Source organism: Lygodium microphyllum, chromosome 22 (genome assembly GCF_053477565.2).
Source record: "Lygodium microphyllum isolate KBCC chromosome 22, Lygodium_microphyllum_v1.1.10, whole genome shotgun sequence".
Classification (NCBI taxonomy): Eukaryota; Viridiplantae; Streptophyta; class Polypodiopsida; order Schizaeales; family Lygodiaceae; genus Lygodium; species Lygodium microphyllum.
In genome coordinates this window covers 122280474-122308465 of record NC_141156.1, presented here as the reverse complement: position 1 = coordinate 122308465, position 27992 = coordinate 122280474, and the positions used below count along the sequence as shown (strand labels likewise).

Sequence of the window (27992 nt, the reverse complement as noted above, 5' to 3'; positions counted from 1 at the left end):
ATAGTGCAATGTCTTTTCGGCTGACTGTGTACACATACAGCCTGTTGTAAATTTCTGCACTGATCTATTCAGTTCTTAGAATTCATTCTTTCAGTGTACTCTTCGTCTCTTTCTCTCTATCTTCTTTCTACATTCGGTTCTCCGTGCATCCATTTCCGTAATGCTGCACTTGACATATATGCCATGCAGGTGATGGGATGGGGGGGGTGGAGAATTTGGCAAGAGAGCTTCATGGAGGACAATTTCGAGTGTGAGAGAGGCAGGTTGTGTGCAGGCTGATCACGAGCAGCAGATTCGTGCAGAGTTGTGAGCAGCAGGTTGTCACAATTTTCAGTTGGCTGTTGGGACAACAGGTTTAACTAAATATTGCCGAAGCTTGACATGTCAATTATTAAAGTTGGGACTTCCTTTAATCAATGAAGTGATGGACAAAAAGCACTGTTGAAAAACCACATCTTCAGTTTACACACTTCATTTAGGTTTTTGCACTGACAGCCCTGAAAAGGGCTGGTGTGTGCATTTTGGTCATTTCGTCAGTGGGCGCCCACTCAATGGTGTGCCTCCCTAAACAACTTATGCCTATAAATAGGCCAATACTTTATTCATTCTTCATCCACTTCTAGTCATTCTTCACCCCTCTTCCTTCGTCATTCTAACACTTTTCCTTTCTCCCTCTTACCTTTCCATTGCCCTCACATCCTTACGGCGGATATTGTGGTTTGTGGTGGGCATCTATCTCTCTCCTCCAGTATAGCGACCTTTTCTCTCATGTGGGTGTCATCCTAGGCCAGCCTACACTCTGCGTTTGGTTACTTGGAGGAATCCCCTTATCTTGGCATCATTCCTATTGTGCTAGTGATCTCTTTTATCTATTACGCAGCAGCCTATACCCTGCATTTGGCGGCTTGGTGGAGTTTTCCTATAGCTGGTGGCCTCCCTTCTTCCTAGTGTTAGCATCCTCAAATATTAGAGTGAGCCAGTGGCTGCCTTTTGCACACTGGCTACCTTCTTCTCCCAGCGACCACCATCAGACATTTGCGTTTTCAGCATTCAAGCCATAGTATTTCCGTTTGCTGCCCAAGCTATCTCCTTGGCATCTTAGAATTGCAGTTTGCTCCATTGATAGCTGATGATAATATTCCTTATCTCTGATGGCATCAAAGGATTGTGGTTCGCTCCCTTGACAGTTGTCCTTCACCTTTCAGTGATTACTTCGATAGCCCACTGCCCAGAGGCATTTGTTTCTCCCCCTTCATTGGGTAGATTCCCCATAGGCGTTGCCGTATGATTTAGACAAGACAATGCAATTATCTCTAAGCTTTGGCTCCTCTATATCAACTTTTCTTCTCATAGCATGATTTAGTGCATCATCATCATGTTCTTGTGTTTCTTTCTCTTCTCTCTTAGTGTTTGCCGTACACACTTTGTGTTTCTCCTTGCAAACCCTACTCTCTCTAGTCTTTGTCATTTTTTGACATGGTACTAGAGCCAGAGGAACTCAGTGGGCCATGAAGATCCTCTACATTAGAGAAGGCAACAAGGTTGTAGCCGTACGTACGTACGCATTGTTTCGTACTGTACGGATCTGTACGTGTATGGATTGATCCGTACGTTTATTTTGTTTTGAAAACCCCTTTTTGACCTTCAACGTACAAATTTGGGCTTATTTTGGAATTTCACTTGCAACGCTCTGTTTCGCTTTGTCTCTGCACACTGTACACATTGCAACCATGTAATTCTCACGCTCTCTCTCGCTCATGGCCTTGGTCCCTCATGATGTATCTCTGTCTCGTAATGTACTCTCTCTCTCTCTCTCTCAACCGCGAACAGCCAATGTACTACGTGATTAATCTCGTCTCTCTCTCGCTCCCTCTCGAGTCCCTCTCCCTCTCTCTCTCTCTCTCTCTCTCTCTCTCTCTCTCTCCCTTTGGAGTATGCTTTAAGCTCTGTCTCTTTCTTTCTTTGTGTCACACAGCTTTCAAGATCCAATATGCCGAAGCCATGCAACCCCTACTGGTAGGAGCACACCAATGTCATCTGTGTTATTAATACACTGACCCAAACTGGTTCTGGCACGCATAGATGGCAGTGCAAGTATTGCAACTTCGAGCTCACGAGCACAATTTCTCGTGTTGTGATACACTTGACAGGTATTGGAACCACCGGCAATTGTGCTAGGTGCAAGCAGGTGCCGTAGGATATAAGAGACAAGCTCATTGCTGAGAATTCATCAATAGCAAAGGGTTCAAAGAAGGTAAGGGGCAGCCAGCACACTTAAGATGCACTTCATGATGCGCTTGTGGGGGAGATGGTTGATTCTTCCACACAAGATAGCCAGCCTACAGGGGGTAGAAAGAGGGCCCGTGTCATGCAGTAGGTTGATGAGGATGATGATGCACATGTGCTGAGACAGAGTACTTTGCCTTCACATGTGTCATCTCTTTTGTGGGTGAAAGAGAGACAAAAAGTGGTTGAGATGGAGATTGCTCGCACTCTTGTGGAGTGCAACATCTCCTTCAATGTACTGAGGACTGATCAATGGAAGAGAATGGTGAGGGCCATAGCAGAGGTTGGCTACACAGACTCGTGGTCTGGGGTGGAGTATAACAAAATGCGTACCGTGATGCTTGAAGAGTAGAAAGCCTTGATAGACAAGGCATCGGTACCTGTCAAGGTAGGATGGTAGTCTTTTGGGTGCACCATCATATCTTATGGTTGGAGTGATATGCGTAGACGACACATTATCAATATTTTGGTGTCCTCATGTCTTGGCACATACTTCTTGCCGGCCGTGGATGCAGGAAAGGCAAGAAAATCCATCAGTGCTGAGTTTATTTATCACCACATCAGACAAGCAATTTTGGATGTTGGGCCAGAGAATGTGGTCCAAGTGGTGACAGACAATGCTTCAAATTGCAAGCGTATGGGTGAATTGGTCGAGGCAGAGTTTCCTCGCATTGCTTGAACTCCTTGTGCTGCACATTGCTTGGACCTGCTGATGGAGGATATTGGAAAGTTGCCATGGGTGCACCCTCATGTTGCAGATGCCACGAAGATTACTACATTTTTTTGAAAAAAACATTAGGCTTTGGCCATCTTTAGGAGCCATAGTGCACTTGATATGGTGCGACCCTCAAAGACCAGGTTTTCTTATATGTTCCTGGTCTTGTAGAGGCTTTTTAGATTGCGGGACCCAATACTACAAACTGTGGTGGACCCAAAATGGAGGTTTATGCACCATGCACAGACAGAGGCCACTAGATACATTCAGCGGAAAGTGCTTGATGAGGCCTTTTGGACAAAGGTACAGGGCTTAACAGTGGCATTGCAGCCTATCCATGTCCTCCTTCGAGTCACAGATATGGAGGGCTCTACTCTTGGACTGGTCTATCATCTCTTCATGGAGATGAAGTGCCATATTGCTGCCTGTACGACATTGACGGAGTCTCGGTGAGTGTACACTTGGACTGTTCTTGGCTGATAATAATAATATTAAATAATATGCACATTGCAACAATATGTTTAAAGTTATATTATATAATGACTGTTGGAATGTTGGCTTGTCAATTTGTAGTCGGGGTGACATCCTGGCTATTGTAGAGCGGCGATGGACGTTTATGAGCCGTCCCATTCATGGGATTGTTGCATTGCTTCATCCCTTTTACAAGAAGCCAGAGCTGTTTAGTGAGAGCATTCTGCTCACGCAGAAAGACCAATACATCAACATAATGTACGACAAGGATGAGCAACTTGAGGTTGATGTAGAGATGGTGAGTTTTATGAACAATCTAGGACCATCCTTTGCTAGAGCGGTGGTTTTGAGAGAGAAGGCGACGAAATTTCCTCTCACGTGGTGGAGCTATGGAAGACAAGGTCTTCCAAAGCTGACTCATCTTGCTTTCCGAATCCTTTCGGAGGTACTCTTGACTCTTTCACAATTGCATCCATTTTTAAAGTTAAAAGTTTAATTCATTAAGGGTTTTGACTCCAAAATCGTATCGTGATTCGTGATCGTAGGATTGTTTTGTTGGTGCTTGTGAACGCAATTGGAGCGCCTACTCCTTGGTTCACACGAAGATCCGCAATCGACTTAGTACCGCTCAGTTGAAGCGATTAGTGTTTTGCCGAGCTAACATGAAGCTCGTGCGAGATTATCATGCTTTGGGGACACCCAAGCAGGTATATTTAACTATCCGATGTCGTATGTCTTTTGACACATTTCATTATAATTAAGTCATTTCTTGTGATTTTGACTTGTCGGATTAGATCCAACTCGTGTGAAGATGGTGCCAGCCTCTACTGAGAACAATGTTGAGCAACGTGTTAGAGACGAGTAGGCAGATATTATACGACTCCTTCATAGAGAGTTGGAGAGCATCGATCGCCGTGTCACGAGGTCACGCGCACGGGCTTTGGCGATACCTTTACGTGAGGAGGCTGCAGATTCAGAGAGTGCTAGACGAAGGAGCATTCGTCGGGGGAAGTTGCCTATTCATACGCAGCGGACTTGGGCAAATGAGGCTGTCACTCTCATTCATACTCAGAGAGAGCTAGGAGACGATGATGTAGCACATGGATCTCATGATACATCTTTCACATCATCACATGTGCCCGTGATGGCAAAGCCTGAGTATGACGATGAGGGCAATGTCCTGATAGATGGGGACATGCTCTCTTTTGGTGCATCGTCATCATCATTATCTGATGAGGAGTTTTGCCTCTAAGATCACGTTTCATTGTGGAGTCTAGACTCTGGACTAGTCCTTATGGGCCTTTTGAGGACATTTCTATGATGTAGTGTTGCAGCTTGCTATGTAGTATGTGCATTGTATTCAGTTGTTTTGATGCATTTGCAGCCTTTTAATATGGATGAGAGTTGAGACTTTTGTTGTGTAAACACTGATTCATTAGTTTATATAGAGCTAAGAGTGGTGATTGGTGATTGAAGATTGATCTTTGATTGAAAAGTGGTTTTGGTATCTGATGTTTGATTTCTGAAGTAACAAGTTTTACAATGTGTGGCAAGGGTTTTGTACTAATTGAATGCGTATAGCAAAGACCTTATTAGATTGTCTTGTAGGTCTCTCTCACAATTTAAAATGTATTTGGATCTTTTTATGTTTATTTTGATATGAAATGCCATATAGATTGATATTTTTTACAATGGTACGTATTTTTACGTACACAAAAACTTTATCTGTATGGAACAACATACAAATACGTATTTTACATTACGTACAATACGTACACATCAACCTTGATGGAAATGTATATCTTGGAAAGAACCATGCTTGTAGCATTGATGGGATTGGCACAATACACTTGTCTTTAGACAATGGTCAAGAGCTTGTGTTGAAAGATGTCAGATATGTGCCTGGCATTAAAAAGAGTTTACTATCTGTTGGTTAGCTTGACTTACATGGCCACACCACACTGTTTGGTGGTGGTTTGTGGAAAGTGAAAAAGGGTTCCATGCTGATTGTAAAAGGAACCAAGAAGGCACTTTGTATTGTTTACACTGTAAAGCCTTGAATGGCAAGTTTCTTGCAGTTGCTGAAATTTGCAGCCACTTGGAGTTATGGCATAAAAGATTAGGCCATATGAGCCAAAAAAGGACTTGATGTCCTTACCTCTCTAAAGAGGGTTGATGGAAAAGGCTCTAAACTTGATTTTTGTAATGAGTGTCAGTTTGGAAAGCAAATAAAAAATTCCTTTTACTTTGGTGCCTCACGTAAGTCCAATGTCTTGGACTTAGTGCATTCTGATGTATGTAGTATGCCCGTGAAACCGTTGGGTGGTGCTGCATATTTTGTCTCCTTTATTGATGACTGTTCCAAGAAGATTTGGGTGTACTCGTTGAAAAAGAAAAGTGAAGTGTTTGTTGTTTTTAAAACTTTTCATGTATTTGTGATCGCTCAGATAGGTAGAAAGTTGAAATGCTTGAGAACTGATAATGGGGGTGAGTTTACATCGATTGAATTCAAGTCCTTTTGTGACTTGCATGGTATTAAGAGAGAGCTTACAACCCTTCTTCAAAGGGGGTGGCTGAAAGATATAACATGACTTTATGTGAAAAGGTGTGGTGCATGTTGTCCACTGCTAATCTCCCTCATGCATTTTGGGGAGAGGCACTCAAAACCGCGGTTCACATTTGCAACTGCTCTCCAAATAGGTCCTTAAATAATGGCATCCTTGAGGAGGTTTGGTCTGACAAATTGGCCTCATATGACCATTTACGCATATTTGGTTGTGATGCTTTTGTGCATGTTAGGGATGAGCTGAGGAATAAACTTGACCCAAAATCTACTAAAGGCATCTTCATGGGCGATGGTGATGAGGGTGAATTTGGCTATAGAGTGTGGTTACCTCAGTCCAAGAAAAGTATTCGCAACCGTAATGTTGTATTTAATGAGGCAAAATTGCTGAAAGGCACTCTAGCCTCTAATGAAGATTTGAAAAAGGTGAAGGTTCAGAGTTTGCAGTCACCTATTATTGCAGAAAATGAACCTCATGGTGCTGTACCATAGGATGAAATTGATGACCAGCCGGTTATTTTTGAGCCAGATGATGATGGACAGCAAATAGAAGCACAAGGAGGTCATGGACAGCAAGATAGGCTTGTTGATTATGAAAATGCAGGTGCTGAAAATGAAAATGAAGGTGTTGTACAGCATGAATAGCATGCTGATAATAGTTTACAACAGCCAATGAATGTTGAAAATAATATACCTCCAGATGTAGACCCAATTCCTGAAAATGTTGATCATTGGGTACGCAGGTCTACACACGTAAGAAGGCAACCACATAGGCTTGACCCCTCCTTGCATTATGTGATGCTTATAGATGAGGGTGAGCCTCTTACATGCAAAGAGGCCAAGTCATGTGAGTTCAGCAGTAAGTGGGAGCTAGCTATGCAGGAAGAGATTAAATTTCTATATGCAAATGATACTTGGGATCTTGTGTCACTGCCCAAGGGAAGGAAGCCACTTCCAAACAAATGGGTGTACAAAGCCAAGACAGTTGATGGGAAACCCAAGTACAAGGCAATGCTAGTTGCCAAAGGGTATGCACAAAATGAAGGGATTGACTTCCAAGAAGTCCTCACCTGTTGTGAAGATGACCACTTTACGTGTGCTTTTTGCTCTTACTACTGTTTTGGATTTAGAGTTGTATCAAATGGATGTAAAAACAACTTTCTTGCATAGTGACATTAATGAGGAAATCTACATGAAACAGCCCGAGGGCTTTGTAGTTTCTGGAAAAGAGCAAATGGTGTGTAAGCTAAAACGCAGCTTGTATGAGTTGAAACAAGCACCATGGCAGTGGTACAAAAAGTTTGACACTTTTATATCTCATGAGTTTACACGCAGCCATGCAGATCATTGCTTGTACATGAAAAAGGATAGAGATGGCAGTCCCATCATATTTGTTTTGTATGTGAATGATATATTGTTAGCTGGGAAAAGAAAGACTAGCTTGGATGCTCTCAAAAACTCGGCTGAAATTAGCTTTCTCCATGAAAGATTTGGGGAATGCAGAGCATATTTTGGGCATGAGGATTCGTAGAGATAGAATGCAGAAATTGCTGTTTTTATCTCAAGAAAAGTACATTGGAAAGATACTGGACAGATTTAATATGGCTGAAGATAAGCCTTTTGGAATACCCTTACCTCCTTATCTCAAGCTTAGCAAAACCAACAGCCCGAAAGATGACGTAGAAGCAAATGCTATGAAGGGAGTTTCTTATGCATCAGCATGTGGCTCTCTTATGTATGCTATGGTTGCTACTTGTCTAGACATTGCTCATGCAGTGGGAGTTGTTAGCAGGTTTATGTCAAATCTTGGCAAAGCACATTGGGAAGCTGTCAAGTGTATTCTTCAATATCTTAAGGGTACACAAAGAAAAAGTATTTGCTATGGGCAGGGTACACTTAGTTTGTAGGGTTTTGTGATGCAGACATGGTAGGTGACTTGGACACTTGTAGGTTCACCAACGGGTATGTCTTTACAGTTGCTGGTGGGGCTGTTTCTTGGTGTTTCAGGTTGCAGAATATTGTTGCATTGAGTACCACTGAAGTTGAATACATATCAGCTATCAAGGCTTCTAAGGAAGCTATATGGTTGAGCAGAACTTGCAGATGATCTTGGCATGTCTATAGGTACTGCAGTTTTGGGATGTGATAGCTAGAGTGCTATATATCTGGCTAAGAATGCCATGTATCATTCACGCACAAAGCATATAGATGTGCGATATTACCTCATCATACAAATTCTGGAAGATGGTCAAATCACATTGACCAAGATTAAAACACAAGATAACCCTGCAGATGTTCTCACTAAAAATCTAAGCAAAGCTCAGCACGAGATTGCATTCGACTAGTGGGAGTTGGTTAGCTAGAGGTTCACATCGGACCGTTAAGTGGGAGGTTGTTGGGATGTAAAGGTCCGGAAACCTCCGTGTATAGTACTCCGTATATAGTACATGCACATTGTACATTTGAATGCACCCTTTACGTGCCCGAAGTATAAATACATTTTATTCTGTGTACCAACACAATTGTTGGTACACTCTAATTGTCATGTACTTTTCACTCTGTTCTTACTCTTTTCAATCGTCACACTCATACGCTTACTTCTGCTCGATCTCCATCTCTCTCAGATGTGCCCCTCCAAATCTAACAGCTAGAATGTTGTCAGGAGACCTTGACCATTAGGAACCCAGATTTTAGGTAGATCCTAGTGGGTTCGGCTGTGAACGTTCCGTTGCGAGGTGGACTCGAGAAACCCTAGGCGATAAACCCTGTGACATTCCATGGGAGTGGACTCGAGAAACCCTAGGTGACAAACCCCGTGACTCGGCTCGGGCATCTCTACGTAAAGTAGGATGTCCAAGACCCGATGCTAGAATGTTGTTAGGAGACCTTGACCAGTAGGAACCCAGATTTCATGTCGATCCCAGTGGGTTCGGTCGCAAACGTTCTGTTGCAAGGTGGACTTGAGAAACCCTAGGCGACAAACCCCATGAAATTCCATGGGAGTGCCGGGCGGCATCACTTAGACTCGTCTCTCAATGGACCGCTAAAAACGTGCCTGGATAGCTGATAGGTGGGCACGTTACACAAGCTTCAACGTAAAATATCGATAAATAAAGCTTTCTAGTATACACATCTTAAAATATTCTTAAGAAGAATATTATACAACATGCACCCTTGTATCCCCTTGATGATGTGGCATTCTTGTTCCCATTTCGCCCTGTTTGAAAATTGACGATCCCCTTCCCGTTGCGACGTTTCCCTCAACTATGCTTTGGTCTCTTAGTCATTTTTTGACAAGCATTGGGCCTGATTGTGACCAAATAACCCAGTGGCTGCATGTTTATCGAATCTGGAAAAAAAGGACTGTTGGCAGCTGAAAGGATCATAATCATGGTGCAGATCATCACGATCAACAATCGCATCTTCCTCTGCCCAGTTGTTCATGCCTATTGCAAGGAGTAGCAACAGAAGTCCAGTTGGTGATTTTGAGTGTTTGAGAGATTGATGATCTGCAGATTGCAGCTGAAGACAGATCAAGGTGAGCATGCAACGTTGAAAACCTGTCCCAAATGGGAAAGTGAGATGGCGGCTTCAAGGAATTGAAGTGAAGAGTATTGGTTCATGTTTGGATTCTTAGAGCTGATACTTGTACAAATCTCCATTAACTGTTGTAACAAAGATTTGAGGATCTCTTTTGTCTCTTTGGATTCTGTCATCTTTTGTTGAGTTGTGAAAACAGAAATTTGTGCCTTTTTCCATAATATCTTGGATACTTATGTGAAGCCAAGGCTAGAAGTGCGTTGTCCTAGTGATTCTGTCAGTGCATGTAAAAAGAAGAAGCATATTGATCATATTCTCATCCGTCATGGTGAAATATCATTCACGATTCTTTGGATATAGAGTTGGTGGAGAAGACCTTGTGGCATCAAGTAGAGGCACAACCATTACTCTTTGGTGGTTCAACTAGAAAGGAGTTCGATGTTGTCATTTCTTCAAAAGCTCTGGAGCTAGAGTTGGTTGGTATATAAATCAAAGCCAAAATACTTACTTTTGCATAAGCTAGGGTTCCGGAAGAAGATTTTAGGCTGTATGGAAGTTTTTTGGCTGTCAGCTCAGTGAGGCTTTGTGGCTTCATGAGGCAAAATGCCACAGGATTATTCCAATCTGCTCTTTGTAACCTAGGAGGCTGTGCAACTGATGGCAACAGTTGGAGAGAGTGCAATAGTTGGTTAGGGCATGAACTGATGTGATATCAACAACTAGGGGTGACAGCACTAGAAGCAGGTAATGCAACAGATGGTTGCCTGGCAGCCAGGGGTGGACAAGGTCAGACCAGACCAGGATGGCTATGTTGAGCATGTAAAGAAATGATATGCGTCTCTAATGCTTTAGTTTATATCTACCTTCCTATTAGACTTCTGTCTTTGTCTGATCCCTAGATGTATTGCCCTGATTGTGATTGAGTCACTGCCTTTTAACATATTCCTCATTTGTTTCAGTTTTCTTACCTGATGAGGTGTTTTCTGTTGGGTCCACTTTGGCTTTTTATATTTTGAAGTGTAGATATAAAAGTTTTTGGTGGTGCACAGACCACAAGATAGTGGCAAACATCTGCATACGAAATTGTAGCTGAGATGAAACATGGTTTCTGCATGCAACTTTTGGTGTACACACCATAGAGTTGTTGTTGACAGGTTAACTGGATGACCAGATTCTGATTTTGGTAATGCTTGCAACAGTTCTTTTCCAATTGGTACCGTTGGTGGGATATAGAGCTACTCTTGCTTTGTCTGGATATATACTCAACAGTGTTGCCTTTGTACTTGCTGCGGTCTTCTTTTTTAAGTATGCCAACTTTCTTCGCCTTTTCTCCTTTTATTATCCTTACACAAATAAGTTTGATCATGGTTACCAGAAATATAATCCATATATCCCTGTATTTCAGTAGCTTTCTATGCAGACTTGTAACTTTTGGTGGTGGTGAAAAAAATTTAGGGTCTCAATGGCTATTTTGGAAGATCAGAAGTTGGCATTTCAAGCAACTGCTCTTTTTTGTGTTAATCCTGCTTCAATTTTTTATACATCCATGTGAGTCAAAGCCCCCCAATGTAATTCTGGTATTTGAGTGGTCATGATCGATGATGACTAACTATAGCTTTGCTACAGATACTCAGAGAGCTTGTTTGCTCTGTTTACGTTTACTGGATTATGGGAGTTTTTAAGTGGTTCAAAGTGGAGAGCAGCATTTTTGTTTGGCATCAGTGGTGGTTTAAGATCAAATGGCATATTGCATGGAGGGTTTCTGCTTTATCAAGCTATCCAAGATGTTTATAAAGCATTTTTCTATCGCAATTTCAAGGTAAGTGTACACTTGTTAAAACTTATATACAAATATTGGAGGAGTTTTGTTTTTGAAATTTATGCAATATGTGCTTGGTCAGAACCCCACATAATTATGGTCTGCTACATGAGAATTTCTTTTAAGAGCTTTCATGTGTGCATGGGAAAGGGAAGAAGAATGTTGGGAGAGAGATATTCTATTTTATGTCTGCAAGGGCAGCAGGTCTTTGAGACCAATAGATTATGATTGTCAAACTACTCAAAAAAAGCTGAAAAAATGGAAGACTGAAGAGCTTAAAAGCATTTTGTTGGGTGGGTAGTTGAGAGAGAGAGAGAGAGAGAGAGAGAGAGAGAGAGAGAGAGAGAGATGTCCTGACATAGTTCCATTGACCAAGACTGCAGTAAGAATTGTGGGGATCGTGGTTTTGCAAACAGCAGTTGTATTCTGCCCCTTTGTATTATTCCAAAGTTTTGGGTTTTTGAAACTTTGTTATGCATCAGTGGGAAGAGGAATTGATAACAGCCGTCCTTGGTGTAATTCAAAGATTCCTTATCTGTATGGTTTTGTCCAAAGCCACTACTGGTCAGTGTTTTGTGTTTTATTATTTGACTGTAACATTGCTGATTATTGATGGGCTCTCAGTTTTAAATCATTGCTTCATTGTTATCTGGTTTCTTTTTCAGGAATGTTGGGTTTATGAGGTATTTTCAAGTAAAACAAATGCCAAACTTTCTGTTGGCATCACCAATACAATTTCTGGCTATTTGCTCTATCGCTACTTACTTGAAGTACAAGCCGACTTTACTTCTCTTTCTTGGTCTCCATGGGGCTTCTACACATTCTCATGCTTCTTCAAATGAAGTTAATCTGAGGATGCAGAGTGATCATGTTGAAAATCAGGGAGTCCTACTTGAGTTGAATCCAAAAACATCAGAAGGTGAGGTTGCTTGCATATTGATAAAGTGTGGAGGGCAGGGAAGGAAATTATATAAAACCTGTTTTCCCCTTTTTCTGTTCTATGCAGCACAGAGAGAGAGAGAGAGAGAGAGAGAGAGAGAGAGAGAGAGAGAGAGAGAGATACCCATATAAATGCTTGCAAGACTTGGAATGCACATATAGTACAGCTGCAGTGATGCTTCATCATAAAGTACAAATGGAATATCAAAAAAGGTAAATCAAACTGTAGAATCATATGGACATACAGGCAAGATGAAAAATCAAAAGGAATCCTAAAAGTCCTAGAATGAGATGTAGTCATGTCAATAGAAGTGTATATCTTGCAAATGCTTGATAAACTGTCTACTCATCTCAATGTCTCTCTCATAGGGTGTTGCAACATTTACTCTAATATGGGGGGGACTGAATTGTGTCAGTATGTATCTCCTACTGCAGATGATAATGGCTCAGATCTAGTGGGGAAGAGGGCAGTGGTGTTGTCACTCGAGGGGTTGTGGTCGCCTTGCTTGTCAAAGGGCTGTGGTTGTGAGAGTGTGCAATGAAAAAAAAAAAACGAACAAAGAGAACCAGAGCAGAGAGAGAGAAAGAGAGGAAGAAGAAGATGAAGGAAGAATGCTGCACTGACTTAAGAATGCTGATACAATGAAGATGGACTGGTGAGTCCCTGCACACAGCCCAAAGCGTCAGAGAGGGCATCAGATTAGGCTGATGACTATGGTAACACCAAGCACAGAGAGTTGGAGTGTCAGAGTTGCAAAGGGAAGACTAAAGACTGAAGAGTATGTGTGTCTGCCAGGTGGGGGGATGGCTATAAGTAGCCGTAAATGCGCGAATTTGGCCAACCTGCACCAAGAGAGGGCACAAATGCTGGCCAACCAGCAATAAATGCTGGTCATTGAAGAATAAAGTTCCAAAAGAATAGGGGTAACTTTGAAAAAATTCCAAATGACAATGACAATGTTTAGCAGGTGTAGGTATTGTGAAAAGTAGTAATTGGCGTAGGAATGCACACAGGACGCCAACAAATAAAGAAAATGCACCTAAACTGCTAGAGCTCCTATGTCTGTGTCAGACTTTGACAAGAGCTCACCGTTGAGCTAAAAATGCATTAGCTTTACTTAAACAGCCCCAAAATGTACTTGTTCTTTAATAGGAACGCATTTCTATTTAAAGAACAAGTTTGATTCATCTCCAGTGGATGTCACTCTTTGACAAACTAATTTGCCCTTGAGTATTTGTACACTCTTACATTCATTTGCAATATTCATTCACTTCAGAGTCGAGTTCTTCTTTCCCTTCTTTTGTTTGTGTTTGAGTTTTGAGTTTTGCATTTAGGGTTTGAGTTTTACTTTCTGTGTCTGTGTTTGTTTCTTTGTGTTTCTGTCGTGGTCGTACATCGTGTTTCCTCAGTGCAAACTCTAGCAGTTTTCTTCACATGGTATCAGAGCGGGTGCTCTTGTAAAGAGTATCCTGCGGATATTATGGGGAGCTAGTCTTTGTGCAGGCACACAATACGACTCGTAATTGAATCACAATGTCCCAAACACCTTCTTCTCTAGTTCCTATGATGTCCTATTAGGCTTCTCCATCATTGGAGGCCTTGAGATGACTTTATGGACTCGGCGAGGAGGACGACACTCCACTTTCACCTTCACCTTCTTTTTCCACTACTATTCCAGATTTCATTTACATGACAGAGGACTTTGAGGAGTACTATCGCAACAAGTACGGTAATGTTTACACCCCTCCTACAAGCTTTGCTACCACATTCGGACCGGTTGGTGAGGCTAGCCACCTCTCCAGGACATATGGCATTTAGAGCGTTTCACAATCCATCTTCATCATTTCAGCTAGGTCCAGTGTCAGGTTTGTACAACCCTTTTGAGTTGAATGAATCAAAACCCTCGCCTATTTTTTCTTTTGAGGTGTAGGATCCGGATAGCTTTGTGTATGTGAACGTAAATAGAGGGGGCTCACGAAGCAGATGGAATTCAAGCACATCTACAACTTGTGTTTCATTTGAGCATGTAACACACACTTCTCACTTCCCTTCTATCCCACCCTCTTCTATCTCCATCCTTGATTATCTCTCTTCATCCTTTCAAAATCTCGGATTACACTTCACATCTACTTCACACACACTAGGGGTTGGATCTTCCATCTTCGCTCCTAGCACCTTCTTCTTCTCTATCCCATTCTCTACCTCTTTGAACCATGGTGCTTCGTTAGGGGAAATGCCACCCTTTAACACAGTGCCTCTCACCTTTCCGCAAATGAGCACACCTATAGCATCTGGGACGGCTATGATAGACATTCCTCTTACTACCCTCAGATTTACCTCTCACACGACCACTCATACGCAGGGGATTCCATTTTTGGCTTATGATGCGTCATCCCACTTACCTTGGGTTACACCTACGAAGGGATTTTCATCTTCTGCTCCACGTGTTCCCATCCCACCTCCACCATGGGCTACTCATATGGCTACTATGCCCATGCATAGTCAGTCCATCTCTACTTATGGATCCATCTTGCACACTACTCGCATGCTTGGTGGGTACTTTGGGGTCCATTCCCAAGTGCACTCCACTTTCCCATCTTACCTTCATCACACTTTTTCACACTATCTATCTCTGAGCACTACCACTTTTGTTGCAACGGCCAAGAATGCCTTCATGGATAAGACTCGTTTTAATAGGTTGAATTTCATGCAACAAGTGCTTGAGTCTCAGGGTCTTTGGTGTAAAGAAAAATACCCTAACACAAAAACATAAACAGAAACCGTATGACAAAGCACAGACTGATAAAAAGAACACAGTTAGGGTTAGGGTTAGAGTAACTCAAGAGACAATGAACACAGTGAATAAATGAAATGATATGACTACTAATAATACGATGCTCATGCAGCAAACACACTATGCAGTGAATGAATACTGAACCTCGAACTCTTGTATCTCTAGGATCAGGGCAGGGGTAATGAGCTGGAGAGTGTGTCGTACTCTGAACGGATCCCAAATTGTAGCAAGGTAGCCTCCGGATGTCGAACACCAGCAAACGCAGTAGTGAGAAGCTAGATCTGATGCAGACAGCAGTGAGCAGAGAGAGAGACTAAAAACGGAGCCTCCAGGAGAGAGGAAGACTAAAAACGCAGGCTGTAGGAGAGAGAAATACTGAAAACTCAGGTAGGATAGCTTCCAGGAGAGAGAAAGACTAAAAACGCAAGCAAGACAGCCTGCAGCGACTGCAGACAAGAGAGAGAAAATTATCAGGGCGGCAGCTGGAGCTTGCAAACGCAGCTGTTTGTTGGCGTGGCAGGTTGTACAACAGCAGTGCAGATGAACAACAACAGTTAGTCGCTAGGCAGAAACAACAACAATGAGCGTGTGGAGGGCTGGAAATAGGTGCCAGACTGTAGGGAACAGTGATGGACAGCAAGGGCTGAGATGTCCTCTGTGACCAGGGTGTGGGCAGCAAGCTTGTAACACCTGAAACTTGCAAAAATGAGATTATGAAAGAGTGGAGGGCTAGCTGCCAATTTATAGAAAATTAGGGTTCTAGATCCTCTCTCACTTAACTTTCTCGATCCGCTCCCCGTTTTAGGGTTTTGGCTAAAATAAGCCTAAATAAGCATGTTTTGTGACTGTTTAAGTGGCTAAGTGCGTTTCTTAGCACAACCTCCTCTCTCAGGCCCAAAATAGGGCGAGAAAAGTAGGCCAGCCTAAATTTTGATTTACCCTAAGGCATCCTACCCCAAAGCAGCTAAGGCGTCGGACAAAAGGTGCATGTCGGCTGCCCAGTGGCCTACCAAGACTACAGAGGCGATGGATATCTTACCAAGGGAGTCCAAGTGATCACCCCAGAGAGGTTAGGGCATCGGATCAAGGGTGCTCGTCGGCTGCCCAAGGGCCTACCAAGGCCTACAAAGGCGGATGGAATCAACAATGGACTTGTTTTTTTTTTTTTTTTTTTTTTTTGAAAAGTGTTTTGAAAATATATAAGTAATATAGGGGCAGCGGCCGATTAAGTGACAGATAGGAAAAGATAAAGAGAGTTTTAAACCCAAGTTATTCACAAAACTAGCAAGCCAATCCCTCGCATTGACGAGGATAAGTGCCTAAGGATGATAAAAGTGAGTGTATGTGCCAATCATGTGTTGAATATGTGAGAGGTAAAAAAAAATGATGGGCTTAGCAAGACAAGCAAAGCAAGCAAGCAAGCAAGGGTAGGGAAACTGCCTTTAGGAGAATTGCCATGTGTTATGCTACGAATATGGTGGATCCTAGAGTCGACCACTCCAAAAGATTGAAAAGGGATAAATGCACACAGATGCATGTTGACATGTACAGAATGCCAATGCATAGGATAATGCAAAGGGAGATGCAAGATGTCATGCTCATGCAATATGCTATGTAACGGTGCCAATGGGACAGTGTCCTCGCAGGGGAAGTGTTCACTTGTCCAAGTGCCCTTTTACAATCAGGTCATCCTGATAGTGCGGATGAAGTTACAAATGCCCATAATACAATACAAAAGAATAAGTGAATGTAATGTCTAAAAAATTGTAAGCATCATCACTGTCACGGTCAAGAGTAGGAGCCGCCCCCTCTCAAACCGGAAGCGAAAGCAAGAGGGAAGCACCCTCTCCTCGTTAAGCTGAAGAAGTAGAGGAGGGTGTACCCAAGCCGATCCTGGGTAGCAGGTACTGAAGAACCGGCCGGTTGACCGCTTTGGTCAAGATATCTGCAAAATTATCTGATGAAGGCACAAACTCTAGGCGAATAGTGCCTAGCTCAACTTGCTCTTTGGAAAAGTGGAAGTGGACTTCCACATGTCGTGTCCGTGGTGTGATGATTGGATTGCCTGCAAGGGCAATGACACTCTGGTTGTCGTAGTAGACAACTGTGGGAGAGTCACATGGAAAATGAAGCGCTGCTAGTAAACTCCTCAGATAGATGGCCTTGGTGGTGCCATCGAAGAGAACCCGATACTCAGTCTCGGTCGTGGAAGCCACCACTGTCTCTTGCTTACGGCTAGACCAAGAAATGGGAGCCGTGCCCAAGGTAAAGAGGTAGCCGGCATGGGAATGCCAGGTGTCAAGATCTCCTGCCCAATCAGAATCAGTGTATCCTTGCAAACATAAACCATAACCATATATCAGGCCATAAGAAAAAATACACCGCAAATAACGCAATACACGAAGACATGCAATCCAATGTGACATCCTAGGTGTTGTGAAATACTGTCTGAGTATGCTAACTGAGTAAGCTAAATCTGGCCTAGTGTAAATTAACCAAAGAAGTTTTCCCACAATAGAACGGTAGGCTTTTGTTTCAGAGGAATGTTCCACAAAAATAAGGAGATTAGCTCGGGGATTAAGCTTACCTATCTTGTCATTAGGCGTGTGTGTGTATGCACGACACCCGAAGACTCTGAAATGGGAAATAACAGGTCGAGAGCCAAAAAATGCCTCATACGGGGTCTTCTGAGAAGAGCCGTAGTTGGGCACCAGTTGAGGATGTACACCGAAGTGTTAACCAGCCTCGACCCAAAGGCACTCAGGAAGCTCTGCTGCGAACATCATAGAGCATGCCATTTCCATGACTGTGCGGTTCCTGTGCTCTACAACTCCATTCTGAGAGGGTTAGTTGATAGAGATGAGCTGGCGAGAAATGCCATGCTTATGTAGAAACTCGGAAAACTCATGAGAGATAAACTCACCACCGCTATCACTCCTCATGCACCCAATACGACGACCAGTCTGGTTATGAACCAGCAGTACCCAAGCAGAAGAATATGTGAAAGCATCTGACTTATGCTTGAGGAAGTACACCCACATGTATCAAGAATGATCATCCACTATCAAAAAGAAGTACAACGCACCGTTCAAAGCAGCAGTGGATGTTGGACCACAAAGATCAATGTGAATCAGTCTAAGAGGATCCTCAGCTCTATGTATAGACTGTTGAGGAAATGGGGTACGGTGCTGCTTCCCGAGCTGACAGGCTTTACAGACATCTCGAGCCAGCTTCAGGCGTGGAAGGCCCTCAACTAGCTCACGACGTGGCAACTCATAAAGTGAGTCATAACCAAGATGCCCTAAGTGAAAATGCCAAAGATGCTCATTGTGCGTAGGCTCTCGAGATGTGGCTAAGGCCTGGAAGCTATGGAACACGGAGCCTTCGGCGGTCGGCTCGGTCAGAAAGTGTGTCATGTGGTATAGGCCATTAGGCTGTGCCTCACCGCGAGCAATCACTTAACCAGTCAAAGAGTCAGGACCTCGATTGTGGTCGCTGTAAAGAAAACTGATTGCCCCAACCGGCAAAGCTGCTGAACAGATAACAAGTTCACCCCAAGCTGAGCGACATGATATACATTGTCCAGCAAAGCCAGATTTGGACCCTTGTCAGTGGAAAAATTGACGCAACCTTGAGCCTGAATCTTGACCGAGGAGTTGTTTCCTACACGGACCCGCCCAGCTACAGGGGCTCGAGTACGGAAAATGTCCTCTATAGGAGTCATGTGATGTGTAGCTTCACTGTCCACAATCCAAACTGGAGCTGAAGTACTCGGCTGTGACGAGCGGGCCTTTGCAGTAATCTCGTCGGAAGGCAACTCACAAATGTGGACGAGACTCGCATCTAATGTCTCTATGGAGACCATATGGGCCTCTACAGACCAGTCAGACAATCCCTTTGGAGTTGAGAACGTTGTCGACTGAGATGACTGTGCGGTGGCAGTGTGAGTTTGACCTTTAAACTACCCCTTGCCATCACCCTGCCTCCCCTGCTGGGGGTTGCCCGACTGAGGGGCGGGGGTCTGAGACTTAGGTTTTGGTGCTGTGCCTCGTGCCTTTGATCGACACTGGTCGTCAAAATGGCCAGTCTTTTGACAATGTTGACAATATCTATTCTTTTTAGGTACATTCTTCCACCCAGGTTTGAGTTGTGACTGGGAGTTTCCTTGAGAATCCGCAGATTGATTTAGCTTTTGAGTTTGATTTTGATTTTGAGTGGAGGTTTGGTTTGGTTTGCTCTTCCCTTGTTGCCCTTTTTGAGAATGAGCAAGAAGAGTCGTATCTGAAGAGGAATTCATATGAAACTGATCGAACAACCATACGCAACGCAACAACCGACACTCAAATTCATAGAATGTAGGCATGGTAGGCTTTGAAACTATTCCTTCCACAAAATTGAAGTATTTCTCAGGGAGTTTATTTATGAACAATGTGACCTGATCGTCAGAGGACTTGGGAGTCCCCATAGTGGAGAATTCAGCGAGGAGACGTCGATACTCAGCCAACTTGACTTTCAAGTCATCCTGGTCACTGATTTTGAAAAGCTGAAGCTCATGGTTAAGATTAATACGATGGGTCCTATCTCGAGTCACATAGCGGTCAGTCAAGTGTGCCCATTGCTTTGACGCTAAGTCAAAATGCTGAAGCTGAGAATGAAACTCTGGCAATAAGCCTTGCATCAGCTCGACAATAGCGGAGGCATTCCTAGCCTTCCATGAGTGGACGACCTCATATGAAACAAATGCGGGATCGGGTTGGGGTTCCAACCCTTACACTAGATCCCATAGGTTCTGTGAATCAAGGACATGTCTCATAAAATTCGACCAAGTAGTAAAGTTTAACCCGTTAAAACGAGTCTTGTCATTAAATGCATTCTTGGTAGAAGATGAGCTAGAACCATGAGGTGTCGGGTGGGTGAAGTAAAATGATGGTGGGAAAGATGGTAGAGGTGAGAGTGTATGATAAGAGTAAGAAGAAGGGGGAAGAGGTGGGTAGGAAGAAGTAGGCTATAAGTGTACAATGAGTGCCAATTGATGCGGAGCACTGGAACATGAATATTTCCATAAGGTGCCGGTGTAGTTGGAGGCACTAGGACATAGTAGCCTTGTCCAAAGTAAGGTTGGGACACAGCATTATGACCAGAAGGTCCATTAGGCAATGCCATGGAGGCAAACTGTGGAGGCAATTGATCCACACTCGGGAGAGACTGAGTGGGATACCTAGGCTACAATGATCCCGAAAGTGTGTATGAGGTAGGTGGAATACCACCCGGTTGAGGGAAGGATGAGGTCCTAAAGGATGTATCTATGTTTCCATAACTCCTCGGTGTGATGTGCGGTGCGACATAAGGTGTCTCAAATGGAAATGTAAATGGTGTAAATGGAAGTGGTGAAGTAGTGGAAGAATGTGGTGGGATGGGTGGGTTTTGAAAGTGAGGTGCATGAGGTACAGATTCTTTTTGTTCATTTTTATCATTTAAAGACTGAAAATGAAACTATGAAGATGATGATACACCATGTAATGAAGTGAAAGGAACACCAAATTCAATCTAAATATGTGAAGTAGACGGAAAAGAAGGAGGGACAGAAAAAAAGTTACTTGGCTTTTCTTTCACATGATCTCTACCAGTATATTGCAAAATAGAAGAGGTAAAAGAAGAAGGCACAAAAGATGAATCAAAGGTACCTTGCATCGGAGATGACAGAAGAGTCTGAAAAAATGAAACATACTCCGGATCTTGCTCTCCAAAAAGGGGGCCCATCCTTGATGGAGGTCTCGACAGCCTTGCAACATCATTAAACTTACGTGCAATATCTGAAGAGTGAAATCCATGCATACCTTCATTTAGAAGCTTTTCTTGAAGGACAATCCTTCGGTCGAGCTCCTTAATCTTTTTTTGTCGATAGGCTATGATCAGTTTATATTCCTTAGAGGTCAGCTTGCGTATCTTTTCTTCCATGTACTCAGATGTTTCTCTCACCATGTCGGAACTTTGTGAAGCAAGCTGATTGGCCCACTCTCGCTCGGTTCTTGGTATAGGCTGATCTGGAGATTGAATCGGTGTTGATGTGTTCGAAGTCATTTGAACCTACTGTTGTTCTTGCTTCTTGCGAAGAGCTTTCAGATCAAAGGCCTAGGTTTCTTAGAGAGTACCAAGCTCTGATACCATGTAAAGAAAAATACCCTAACACAGACACATAAACAGAAACCATACGACAAAGCACAGATTGATAAAAAGAACACAGTTAGGGTTAGGGTTAAAGTAACTCAGAGACAATAAACACAGTGAATAAATGAAATGATATGACTACTAATAATACAATGCTCATGCAACAAACACACTGCATTGAATGAATATTGAACCTCGAACTCCTGTATCTCTAGGATCAGGGCAAGGGTAATGAGTTGGAGAGTGTGTCGTACTCCGAATGGATCCCGAATCGCAGCAAGGCAACCTTCGGATGTTGAACAGCAGCAAATGTAGCAGTGAGAAGCTGGATCTGATGTAGACAGCATTGAGGAGAGAGAAAGACTAAAAACGGAGCTTGCAGGAGAGAAAGACTAAAAACGTAGGCAGGACACCCTTGTAGGAGAGAGAAAGTCTGAAAACGTAGGCAGGACAGCCTGTAGGAGAGAGAAAGACTAAAAATGGAGCTTGCAGGAGCAAAAGACTAAAAACGCAGGCAGGACAGCCTGCAGGAGAGAGAAAAACTAAAAACGGAGCCTGCAGGAGAGAGAAAGACTGAAAACGTAGGCAGGACAGCGTGTAGGAGAGAGAAAGACTAAAAACGGAGCCTGCAGGAGAGAGAAAGACTGAAAACGTAGGAAGGACAGCCTGTAGGAGAAAGAAAGACTGTAGCGACTACAGACAGGAGAGAAAACTGTCAGGGCGGTAGTTGGAGTCTGCAAACGTAGCAGTTTGCTGGCATGGCAGGCTGTATGACAGCAATGCAGATGAATAACAGTTAGTCGCCAGGCAGGAACAGCAGCAATCAACGTGTGGAGGGCTGGAAACAGGCACTAGACTGTAGGGAACAGTGATGGACAGCAAGGGTTGAGATGTCCTCTGTGACCGGGGTGTGGGCAGCAAGCTGGTAACACCTGAAACCTGCAAAAACGAGATTGTGAAAGAGTGGAGGGTTGGCTGCCAATTTATAGAAAATTAGGGTTCTAGATCCTCTCCCACTTAACTTTCTCAATCCGCTCTCCGTTTTAGGGTTTTGGCTAAAATAAGCCTAAAATAAGCATGTTTTGGGACTGTTTAAGTGGCTAAGTGCATTTCTTAGCACAACATTTGGGACCTCGTCATTGGTCTAGAGCCTATGCCAAACCCTTAACTAGCTCACCCTGACGACACCCGTCAATGGAGAGTCTGCAATGCCATAACCAATGTTGAGCTGATGCAGGGATTGCTTCCTGAGTTTCACTCTCAATTACAGCACTTCTCCCTCGCGTTAGAGCTTTGGAGTCACCTTCTCGACCACTATGCAGCCCGAGATTGTATTCGGTGCATAAATATCGACTTTGAGCTTCAAGAGTTTTCTATTAAGAAAGGGGATGATTTGAAAGTCAAGCTGGCTGAATATAGGCGGTTACTTGCCGAGTTAACCACTATTGGCTCTCCAAAGTCAAATGCCGATTAGGTTACATTCTTCTTGAATAAGTTACCCGAAAAATACTTCAATTTCATTCAGCACATAATTTCACAGCCTCGATTACTAACCTTCTACGAGTTTGAGTGCCAATTCTTGCATTACACGAGGCTGCATGATCAAGTCCACAAGAAATCCTCATCACAACCTTATTTAGAGCAGAGGGGGTTGGTTGCCTCTTCTTCGGGAGGGAAAACCAATAGTGGCAAGAACTCGCAAGATGTGAAGGCAAGCCAATCAAAGGGTGACTCCTCTTCCTCAACTGAAACTGAAGAATCTAGACCTATCTAGCAGCAACTTCCTAAGAAAAACTGGTTTTGCACACACTGCTAGAGAGCAGGCCATGTGGACGAGGAGTGTTGCTCCAAGGCCCAAGGTGTTCCACCTAAAAATCCTCAGCAAACCGCTATGACTACTCAGTCGAGTGGGGCTACGCCTTCCGCTCCTGCTTCATTTGCTCCTTTAGCACCTGTTGTTACTGTTGGACATGTGGCCCTAGCACAGTCTCAGCAAACAGTCTCTTTCACTATTCCTGAGGGACTGGCTGATTGGTCTAGAGGTCCTGATCCCGTTGCACTTTATGCATCCATCTCACCTTTCTCTTCACCTCATCAGGCGTTTCCTTGGTAGAGCCCTGCTACTGGATGTACGCGATGGTGGACACCTTCTTAGACTAGCATGTCTCTAGGTTCTTTAGGATACCCTAGGTTAGTCTAGCGTCCATTTTTCGCACTGTTAAGAGTCGGGCCCATAGGATTCATTATCCTTAGCTTTTCCTTTCTTAAGTCTTCTATTGCATTTACTCACACACATACACATTCATTGCATTGTCTTTTCAGTTAGATCTGGAGCATCTCACCACTGACCTTTGTGTTTGCAGATTCTCATCTCTTTTAGAGGGTTTTGTCTTTCATTATAGGGCTAACTTGTAGATTGCTTTGGTTCTACCCAGGCTAGAGCCGTGGGATGCGCACCGTTCCTTTCATGGTTTTATTATCCTAGGAGTGCTTGCTTTTTTTTCAGCATGGAGGTTTCCCCTCCCAAGGCGGATCATGCAGTATCTCTCTTGATGCTATCATGGCAGTGGCTTCTACCTTACTCTTCCAGCGGGGTGCTTCATCCACTTAATCTTCATCATATTCTTCTATTTCTTATGGTTCTCAGCACCACACGAAGACCGATATTAGGCTTCTCTTTCTTCTTCGGCATCTACATCTAAGTTGAGACAAGGCTTCATCACTTTCTCTTCGACATCGGCTTCTCCCCCCCTGTTGTACCTTCCCCTTTGCATTGCATAATTTCATCATCTTTGTACTAGGGTGCTTGGGCAAGTGAACAAATTTTCCACGAGGGACACTATCCAAGTGACACTTGCTGCATGAGCATTTTTCAGCATGTAGCATACTCTGCATCTCATTGTGCAGAGCACCACTTGAGCGAATTTTAAGTTGTTTTCACCGACGGCTGTTAACATCATACCACCATACTCCCTCATCATATTTTGCTTCATCATCGACACCCAATGATGGTAGGGATAGTATGTTTGTTTTGTGAAGGTCTTGGGTTTGACCATTCCTTAAAAAAAAAAAAACTCTCCCATCAGGGACACGGATACTCAATAGAACGAAAACTTATGTGAAACCCTCACTTAAATGTTAACTTTCTCACACCTAAAAAGCCCTTTAAAAAAAAAGTTCACAGTTGATTCCATCTGCCTTTGTAGGGCTTGGTAGGCCACTGGGTAGCCGACGTGCACCCTTTGTTCGATGCCTTGTCCTTTTTGGGGTGATTACTTGGGCTTCCTTGGTAAAATAACCATCGCCTCTGTAGTCTTAGTAGGCCATAAGGCAGCCGAAGTGCACCCTTCGTCCGATGCTCGGGCTGCTTTGGGGTGGGATGCCTTGGGGTAAAAGATAAAGAAAAAGGGCTTAACTGGCCTTCATTCTTGTGGCACCGTTGTTGGGCGTGAGATGGGGTGTTGAGCTAAAAATGCAGTAGCTTTACTTAAACAGCCTCAAAACATAATTAATGAATCAAACTTGTTCTTTAAACATAAATGCATTCCTAGCGAGTGTTTGTGTCCCATAAGCGCGACCTCACTTGGGGGCCTGTAAGCAGGTTGATTTGCGTGGATTTGTAGAAGAAGCAAGAATGTGAGAAACATTTGAATCTTGCATGAGCTGTCGGTACCAATGAGGGACTCAAATAGGCTCATCCTGTTGCGAGGGAGATTGAGTAGCCTCCAATACTTGCAATGCACATGTTTGTGAAAGGGACTCTCCCTCACCAAGAAAGGGTAAATCCTCCTTATCTAAAGAAGCCTCACCCTTTGACAGCTGATCAGTCCTAGAAGACCTCGGAGGGGAGGCTGAAGGGATGGAAGCATGCGACAAAGTAGTAGTCACATCCATTAAAGGTGGTGGGGAAGTTGGAGTAGAGGGTGGAGGAGGAGAAGGGGAAGGAGCCAAAGATGAGGAAGGGATGCTAAGAGGCAATCTGGAAGGAAGGAGAGGAATTGAGGGTGGGGGAGGGTTAGTCAATGACGAAGAATCACTTGGAATAGAAACATCAATAGGATCCTTGGAGGCCAAAGATTGCATCCCTGCCCACCTCAAGCTTCCGTGTCTTCAGATTGTAGAGTCGATAGCCCTTCATGGAGTGCTGTAGCCCACGAAGATAAGCTTCTTGGACTTCGAGTCAAGCTTTGTCTTTCTCTTCTTCTTGTCCACATGGACAAATGCATCACATACAAAGATGCGGAATTGAGACACGGAGGGCTTTCGACCAAAGAAAGCCTCATAGGGAGTCATGTCTTTTGACATAGAAGTTGAGAAACGGTCACAAACGTGAACTGCAGTAGCCACTACCTCATCCCAAAGAGAGTGAGAAAGACCTTGATGCTGCAACATCGATAGGGCCATCTCTAGCATGGTGATTCGCAAGCTCCAACCACACCATTCTTTGAAGGGGTGTTTGGGTGGGTATACTCTACCCGATTGCCGGTATCCCCACAAAATTTAGAAAAGAGGTTAGAAGTAAACTCTCCACCATGATTTGTGTTAGAATTTGCCGATTCTATGGGCAGCGCCCGATGTAATTTGTGTAGTGTGGACACTTATTAAAGGGTCAATGTAAGGTCTGTACACCTAGTGTTTTAGAAACTTAAAGTAGTGACACTAGGCTCTAGAGTAAAATAAACCTAACTCTAGTTAGTTGGTGGAAGGCTGGCTAGGTCAACCCTTCACCTAAACATAAGTTGTACTTTCATTCTAGCAAGTACACTCTACTCTTTTTGCTTCAGCTCACTCTCTTGCTGTCATTGTCTCTCCTCTCTCTCCATAGTTGGCTGCCATTTTCCAACATTATGAAGAAGCAAAAACACAATAAAATAGCTAGACTGTTGTATTGGTCAGTTGGAGACTGGAGTATTTTTTGAGTGAAAATGCAAGCTAACAAGATTACACCCTCATTTTAATTAGAAAAGACATGGGAAAATGGGCAAAGATTATTGATTCATTTCGAACCTTCTTTGTATGTTCATTATGTAGGAGATCATACTCCGCCACATATACTCCCTTAGGAAAGTATTTTCTCCTGTCTAATGCTTGGATTCAGATATCAGTGGAAAATAATGAATTTGTTGTCAGTTTCAGGAGCTTTTAGTACGTGTGTGAGAAAAAAGCCTCAGTAGTATTTTTTGAGTGAAAATGCAAGCTAACAATATTACACCCTCGTTTTAACTAGAAAAGGCTATGGGGAAATGGGCAAAGATAATTGATTCATTTTGAACCTTGTTTGTGTGTTCATTATGTAGGAGATCATACTCTGCCACATATACTCCCTTAGGAAAGTATTTTCTCCTGTCTAATGCTTGGATTCAGATATCAGTAGAAAATAATGAATTTGTTGTCTCAGTTTCAGGAGCTTTAGGACTTGTGTGAGGGAAAATGTTTCCTTCTTGTGTGTGTGTGTGTGTATGCGTGTTGTATGGGGGGTGGGGGTTAAGGCTAATGTTGTAAATTTGGGCTAGTTTTTTTACAGTCCCTTTAATCTATATGATGATGGTGTATTTTGATTGAATGCCCAGTATATGTGCATTGATATGAACTGTTATTTGCTGGTGCTTTGCATCATCTTTGACTGTTTATATGCTGTACAGCTCTTTTTTTGCTGAGGTTTTTGGCTTGCTTGTAGGCACCATGTCTCTTCAACGAAGGAAGAGGCAGAGTGAGTCACAATACAATGATACTAGAAAGCTTGAAAACACCAACTCTGACTTACATGTAAAAATACCGTACTATAGGGAAAGGTTTCTCTCGCCAGGAATGGCCCCTTTCCTCTTGGAGATGGCATTCATGAGCCTGGTGGCAATTTTTATAATGCATGTCCAGGTATTATGTTTACATTTGAGTTCCTCTGCATGTACAAAAGAGAGGCCTGATTGTGGTGTGGGCTCAGGTTGTATACACCAATGATTGACTTTTTTGGCAATATTGCAGGTTGCTACACGTTTCCTTTCCATTTGTCCACCTGTGTACTGGTTTGCTGCCTACATCATTCACTCTTCTTCAGCAGGGTACAAGTTGGGTTATCTTATATGGGCAATCTTCCTGTTTTATGTATCTTTAGGATCTCTACTTTTTGTAAATTTCTATCCATTCACATGAAAAAGAGTCTAAAAGGATTTCAGCAATTTTGATTTGCTTCTTTCCTTTCTCTTTTTCTTGTTAGCAACTTGGTCTTTCTAACTTTTGGTTTTCACCTTGACTCATCATTTAGTTGAAGGTGAAGGACTAGGTCAAAATTTGCTGCTTTATCAAATAAGTGCTTGCATTAATGCTCCACTAATGATGTTTGAAAGTTAACTGAGAAGGCATCAAAGTCTTGCTTGTGCTTGTGTGGGCATCCAAACCAAAACTGCATTCTTATTTTGTTGCTTCTTGTAAAATCAGGTGATGTCTGTCTTATGTTTCATGATAATATAATGTTGCCTGTTGATGATATGAGAGCTTGGTTGATCTTTCTTTAGATCACAATTCTTTTAACAATTTCACTTGACTGCATAGGCTTGTAATGTTTGGTTGACTTAATATATGCATTTGTTGGTGAGAAAAGGGCGTGGGGGTCTGCCAGCATTATGAATTCTCATGCATACACGTGCGTGTGCGCACACACAATGATACATACACTTTTGTGGAACCAATATTTTGATC

The 27992-nt window shown here is 43.1% G+C and overlaps 2 protein-coding genes and 1 pseudogene across 2 annotated transcripts in view; all 3 read left to right on the top strand.

The window, feature by feature from the left end:
* Positions 1-27639, top strand: part of LOC148017569 (transferases, transferring hexosyl groups) — a 48252-nt gene extending 20613 nt beyond the window's left edge. Inside the window, exons 2-8 of the mRNA XM_087663108.1 lie at positions 10775-10880; positions 11031-11123; positions 11202-11394; positions 11771-11958; positions 12060-12313; positions 26974-27170; positions 27279-27639. Of these exons, the coding sequence (XP_087519234.1) occupies positions 10775-10880; positions 11031-11123; positions 11202-11394; positions 11771-11958; positions 12060-12313; positions 26974-27170; positions 27279-27446 (1199 nt within the window). The 3' untranslated portion in view covers positions 27447-27639. The remainder of the gene's footprint in view (positions 1-10774; positions 10881-11030; positions 11124-11201; positions 11395-11770; positions 11959-12059; positions 12314-26973; positions 27171-27278) is intronic.
* On the top strand, positions 1991-3070 carry LOC148017571 (uncharacterized; annotated as a pseudogene).
* On the top strand, positions 3218-4964 carry LOC148017570 (uncharacterized). The gene is made up of 4 exons (XM_087662394.1): positions 3218-3450; positions 3575-3868; positions 4017-4180; positions 4264-4964. The coding sequence occupies exons 1-4, from the start codon at positions 3233-3235 to the stop codon at positions 4335-4337; spliced, it is 750 nt and encodes a 249-aa protein (XP_087518520.1). The 5' UTR covers positions 3218-3232; the 3' UTR covers positions 4338-4964.
* Positions 27640-27992: the final 353 nt, after the last annotated feature.

Coding starts and splice junctions, on each gene's coding strand:
- LOC148017570 (XM_087662394.1), top strand. CDS start 3,233: ATGCACCATGCACAGACAGAGGCCACTAGATACATTCAGCGGAAAGTG. Junction 3,451..3,574: donor ACGACATTGACGGAGTCTCG/GTGAGTGTACAC, acceptor GTCAATTTGTAG/TCGGGGTGACATCCTGGCTA. Junction 3,869..4,016: donor ACGTGGTGGAGCTATGGAAG/ACAAGGTCTTCC, acceptor TTCGTGATCGTA/GGATTGTTTTGTTGGTGCTT.